This window comes from Pituophis catenifer, unplaced genomic scaffold (assembly GCF_029215685.1).
Source record: "Pituophis catenifer annectens isolate HBS135680 unplaced genomic scaffold, rPitCat1.0.hap2 SCAF_3, whole genome shotgun sequence".
NCBI lineage: Eukaryota > Metazoa > Chordata > Lepidosauria > Squamata > Colubridae > Pituophis > Pituophis catenifer.
In genome coordinates, this window is record NW_027256883.1 from 151,807,996 (window position 1) to 151,814,356 (window position 6,361).

The 6,361-nt window shown below is 39.0% G+C and overlaps 1 protein-coding gene across 1 annotated transcript; it reads right to left on the bottom strand.

The window, feature by feature from the left end:
- Positions 1 to 347: 347 nt before the first annotated feature.
- On the bottom strand, positions 348 to 6,145 carry BSND (barttin CLCNK type accessory subunit beta). Its single transcript, XM_070939516.1, has 4 exons — positions 5,969 to 6,145; positions 3,842 to 3,969; positions 1,420 to 1,653; positions 348 to 774 (listed from the first exon to the last, which is right to left on the bottom strand). Exons 1-4 carry the CDS (start codon positions 6,143 to 6,145, stop codon positions 348 to 350), a joined length of 966 nt encoding a protein of 321 aa, XP_070795617.1.
- Positions 6,146 to 6,361: the final 216 nt, after the last annotated feature.

Sequence of the window (6,361 nt, forward strand, 5' to 3'; positions counted from 1 at the left end):
GGTCACTGAGGTTGAGAAACACTGTCCTAAAATAAACATATATTAAACATATATACACTCTCCTTAGACACAGTGGCACGTACATTCCATATTGTTCTTGGATTTGGAATAGATTTTTTTTCCCTCTCTGCCTTGCTTCTTTTTACTATTTCTTACTCTGACCATTCCCACCCACCCCCACATCTTTTTCTTTTCCATCCCACAGCAAAAATAATCCTTAATGTCATGGATTTGATTGAATTATCTCTTTTCCATCCCCCTTCACTCTCCCTGAATTTGAAATGTAAAGATGTTGAAAATTCTGTACTTTTCCATCTTGGTATGGGGGGTGGGGGGTGGGGGGAGGTTTATGGCTTTGGTTCAGCAACAGCGACTGCAGAAGGAAACGTGTCTCTTGGATCCTCCTGGATCCCATAATATAAATCATCTTCTTCTGCCTCTTGCAAGACTCTACTACATTCCAGAGGACCACGGTCTATTATTCCCACAATGCCATCGCCTGCTGTAGGAGGAACAGAGCAATGGCTCTGGCTTGGGGCCACGGTATTTTCATTGCTTTGCCCCTGACCTTCCACCGCCAGGGAATCAATCAAGGCAAAATCTTCATAAGAAGGAAGCTTGAATTGGAGCTGGCTTTCTGTTAGAGACACAGGATTTGGGACATCTTTCCATCTCTGTAAAAATGGGCTGTTGGAAGTTGAGTCCAGGGAAGAAGTGTCCACTTCCTCTTGAAGAGATGCTAATGGTGCAGCCTTTCGAAACCTCTTAGATGGGCTGGAAGAAGAAGAAGAAGAAGAAAAGGATTCAGTGAAGGGCATTCCTTCTAAGGCTGTTTGCCGAACTGTTTTGGGTTTCAACTGAGAAGTTTACAGTAAATGAAGCAATGTGTATGTTAAGCTTGTACCAGGTTATTAGTCCAGAATGACCAATTTCCTTGTTATGAATTTGGTTGCTAGGACTAGATTTTATTACTGACCAACCCAGTCTAACATCAGCATCTTGATAAAAGAATGGGAGGAGAACTAAACTGTTCACCGCCCTGAGTTCTTCGGGAGTAGGGCGGTATAGAAATTTAAATAAATAAATAAATAAACTGTACTAGGCAACATATTGGCTTTTAAAAGATGGAAACCAGATTGCTTCTATTTTATTCAACAACCCTTTTTATTTTTTTAGAAATTTCATCTTTCCTTTAACTAGGATCAGAACATGATTTGATAATTCATCAGTTTTACGCAATATAAATTAGCACTGCCAGATCTCAGCTACATAAATCTGGACAACCCCTACATTGTAATTAAAAAATTAAGGGTTTCTGTATCTCCTTGCTTCCAACTACGAGTCTTTTAGATTTTTGCAGTCCAAATCCTATTGCTCTAATATAAGCTAATTCAGGGACATTTCATATATGTTACTCACCAGTTCAGTCCTCTTGCATCTCTGTTAGGGCTCCCATTACTCTCTGAGTCCCTGTGTACCTCTGCTTTGGCATGTCCATGAGGCTGGAGATGTCTTCCTGTCCTGACCAGTGGTACTGGGACAGGCAAAGTTCCCAAGCATTCTGCAGAACTGTTTGTCTGGATCTGTTCATAAGTCGGCAGGCTTTTCTCATATATGTCAGCTTCTTTCTGGCTTGTGTATTGGGTTTGCAAACTGGACAAAGTAGGATAAAATTCATTTCTAGCCATCCATCCATCCATGAATTTATTTTCAAGACAGTTAATCCCTGGACATAAAGATGGACCTCACTCCTAATATTATTAACATGACTTTGATCTTTGGGAGATCCTATGGAGAATATTGTCATCATGCATTGATGGTAATATTGAAATCATAATAATTTTTTTATTTTATTGTATTTTATCTCTCCACATGAAACTGACCAGATGGAACTGAAACTAACAATAAGTGATGTATTGATTGAGACTGGACTACAAATAGGGCAAACAAGGTTTTATTCTACTGTCAGCCATAGAACTCACTGGTTGTCTTTGGCCAATTGGTCTTTTGTAGGGCAACATAACCCATTGGATGGTTACCGTAGACACAAATCTGAGGAAAAAGTGCTACATTGCTGGTTTAAGTTTGTGGAGGAAAGACACAATATCTAATCTAACAAACAAGGAAGGAAGGAAGGATGAACAGCTAAAATGAGCTGGGGCAATTAACTAGAGCATTGGCAACTGAACAAGAGGAAGATATAGGAGGAGGTATCTTGGGCCCTTGAAGGACTGGTGTTGAAAAAAGGAATGATTATTTTTTCAAACTAACTGAGACATACAGGAAAGGAATAATGTGTTGAAACCACTATCACATTTTCCTTCTTCCACACTTATGAGGTATGTGCTTCCTGTTCCCTTTGTGAACAGAACAGGTTATCTGGACTTATCAGTGCTTACCAAGGAATTCTGGGAGTTGAAGTCCACAAGTCATAAAAGGGCCATCCTTCCCCACCTGGTCCAGATAGCTCTTAAATCAGGGGACGTCCTCAAATAAACCATCGTCCTATGAAAATTTTGCTAAGAGAGGGCTGCTCCAAGTTCAGTAGGCTAGAGGGTCACTCTCGTATCCTTGAGATATGCCCCTTTGCCAGTGGTGTGCTCAGGGGAGGGCCACAAAGCACACACCTCCTTTGTACAGGTGTTGATTTCACACACTCAGAAAGGAATAGGATTTCAATAAAACATTTGTGAATTCTACTTGGACTTTTTTGCCTCTCTCCCTGAAGATGCCCTCTGGCCCTTCCCATTGAATGAAAGGTTGTTCCTTGAAGAAGATGCTGACCAGTTTGAATATTTTGAGTCAATATTTTGCAGTTCAGTACAGGCCACTTTTTCCCAGTTGGAATCCGAACCCTTGTTAATTCGGTAAACTGTGCTAGCACCAAGAATAAACCAAACTTAAACTGTGGTGCATCTTTGTCAGACGTTAGAATGGCTGCATCAAAGGGAATACTATTCTCTAGCTTATAACTCGGCATGCAACCATGTTTTATGAAAAGCTTTCTTTGTTAAGAGGCCTTAATTAAGAAAGACTGATGAATGACTTAAGACTAATTCACAGCAAATGACATTCAGATCTTAAATCAGGAAAATAATTCTTAGCAGAGTTCATAAAAATGAACCATATGGCCCTAGTTTCTGCCATCCTTTACAATCTTGAGGAATACCAATTTCAGAAAAGTGAATCTTCTGTATGACTTAGATGGAGAGTCCAAGATTTATAGTTTTCTCTATGGGATTTACACTTTTCTATGGGATTTATTGTTTTCTCTTTGGGAATCTTCTCAATGGGTTGTATAATCTTTCTTAGCCTTAACACATTACAGACGCACGAAGGCAAAAGATCAATTGTTCTAACAGCAAGCACATTCTTTACTCACCTCAAATCCTGAACATTTACCAGGTCTAGGTAAATACTAAGAAGAAGCTGAATGTTACAACCTCAAGATTACCCTTTAGTTTCTAGCAGGTGGAAATCTAATGTAATTTCATGAGTTTGTTTTAAATGAGTAATAGTTTTCGAGATGCCCTTCATTTTTTTCTTACAGATGGTAATGGTGAGTTTAATTTTTTTAAAAAAACCATCAACAGATATATTTAATGCAATTTGCTATCCCATGCCAGTGTTTCTCATCCTTGATGTTGTCCTCCTGAGCAGGGGTCTCCAACCTTGGCTAAGCTAGCTGAGGAACTCTGGGAGTTGATGTCCTCAAGAAGGTTGGAGACCCCTGCTCCAGAGGAACATAGCCTCTAGCATCTACTGGCTAGTACTCTAATTAAAATGTAGATTGCAGACTATTGAGTTGAAGCCTGGTGGCTTGACGTCTTCATAAGCATACCTTTTCTTCTCAGGAATCTTATTTTCAATTGATGATGAGGCAGCCAACTTCTTCACAAGGAACTTTTCAGATTCTGGGTTCTTTACAAGAAACTTCTCAGTCTCTGAGTCAATGGAAACAACTCTGATCTAGAGGAAAAGTTAGAAAAAAATGGCTCTATTGATCCATTTGTGTTTTGTGTAAAGTATGCAAACAGCAGTATAGTTTCACTAGGTATCATTTCAACAAGCCTTAGAAGTTTGCATTGTTGAGTACGTGTAAAGGACTATACAACTGCAGAAATCCAATTCAATCTCCTATTATACATTCTCCTACCCAGCTTCTCTTTAGTTATATATTACATTATTACCTCACTTTCTTTCTAGGGAGGCAATAATATAATAAGCAAATAATGTAATAAGCAACATGATATCCACAATAATATAATTGTGTCCATAATAATGTAATTGTTCCCACAATAATGCCATTCGCAGTATGGTGTCCATGAAACAAATGTTGCCCTAGGCACCTTCCTTGGTGCCAATCTTGTTTACCCTCCCACCTAATTTTTAAAAAATAATTGTTTATTTTAATAAAAAAAAATATTAACAGGAAGTTGGAGTGTACCAGTCTCTAATACATTTCTTTGTAAGAATGCTTTTGGTACCCACCAGGTCTGAATGATCCTGTTCCCACAACATCCTTAATTGAGCTAATGGAAAGTAACATTGTTGGAACACCATAAATGAATTAACTGACCTAATCAAATAACTTGCAGGCAGTTAAATTTTATCCCAGTCATTCAAAGGATTAAATTAACTCCATCCAACCAGTTGTATAATACTTAAATAAATACTTAAACCCATTGTGAATTTCTTCCCAACTTAAAGAGTTAGGGAGAAAAAACAGCTGAAAAACAAACAGAAGTTTGTGATAGAATTCAGAAAATAGAAACCTGGTACCACATAACCCATGCTAACCTGCTCCTCCTGCTACCTATCTAGTGTCTGGCCAATGAAGAAGTAGGCTAATTATGTTCATGTAGCGATGTCAAAAGTCTCCTGATCCAAGGTTTATGGGATGTCAAGTTCTTCCTGGAGAAAGGAGATGATGTCACCCCATATAACCATTATACTGCGTTAGGATTCCTACTTTTGCTCCATGTGTACCTGCCCTGTCTGAGAGTAAAGATATAAGTAAAAACAAGGGTTGCAGGAAGTTCTCCATCTAGTTTGAGTTCAAAGGAAAAGAGCAAGTCAAGGGTCAAAAATGATGTTACGGAAGTTCCCATCACTACCAGCCATTGGCCATAAAAGAGTTTTAATTGGTTTGTATTTGTCAACCCTTCCTTTCTTTCTTCCTTCCTTCCTTCCTTCCTTCCTTCCTTCCTTCCTTCCTTCCTCAGTTTCAATCAAATTAAGAGATTCACACATGTACAACACACATTTCATTGGCAAAATCAATATTACGCAGAGTTTCAGTCTCAATAATAGTTAATTAGATAGCCCATCCTGAACAATTCTCTACACCTAAACCCTAGCTATCGTTTCAGTTATGTAAAGGTTAAACACAGTCTGTGGAGATTCTCAGTCATCCAGGTCATGGTTGTCCCAAAGGTGCTTTTTCAAGAGGCAACTGAACTTTCTTGTTTTTCTTTGAAGACATTTCGCTTCTCATCGAAGAAGCTTTTTCAGATCCAAGCTGAAGAAGCTTCTTGGATGAGAAGAAAAGTGTCTTCAAAGGAAACAAGAAAGTCCAGTTGCCTCTTGAAAAAGCACCTTTGGGACAACTTTGTGAAATGACAGGCTGAAAATGCAACATGTATAGAATTTTTGTTATTGTTGTTAAGCTAATACATCCAGAAACATGTCTTCAGTTTAATTCTAGATATCCAGGCAATAGATTTAAGTTATCACTCTAACATTGTTTTGAAAGAGAGGGAGGGAGGGAGAAAAAGAAAGGAAAGAAAGAGAGAAAGAAGGAAAGAAGGAAGGAAGAGAAAGAAAGGAAGGAAGGAAGGAAGGAAGGAAGGAAAGAAAGAAAGAAAGAAAGAAAGAAAGAAAGAAAGAAAGAAAGAAAGAAAGAAAGAAAGAAAGAGGTGTTAACTATTGTTTTAGGCATTTTTTTAAAAAAAAACATGCTGCCTACCTTTGGGTAGCACTGGCACATGCTCCAGATGATGCCCACAGCAATGACCAAGACTCCCAGGGTGCAGAAGGTGATATAGATTTGTGGTTTCTCCACACTCATTATGAACATGCCAATCATGACCAGAAAGAATCCCAGGACAATAAGTCCATAGCGAAATGTTTTTTCTTCAGCCATTGTAACCTCTACCCTTCGGAAAGCAAAATTGACATCAAACTAATCTAATGTAGACAGGCTTATTCATAAAAGGAGGTTGAACTGGAATCGGGAGGGAGGGAGGGAGGGAGGGAGGAAGGAAGGAAGGAAGGAAGGAAGGAAATCCAGGGTAGCCCTTCACCTGTCCCTGACCCAGACAATCCACAGGTACCTCTTCCAGAGGCAGCAAGGGGACAA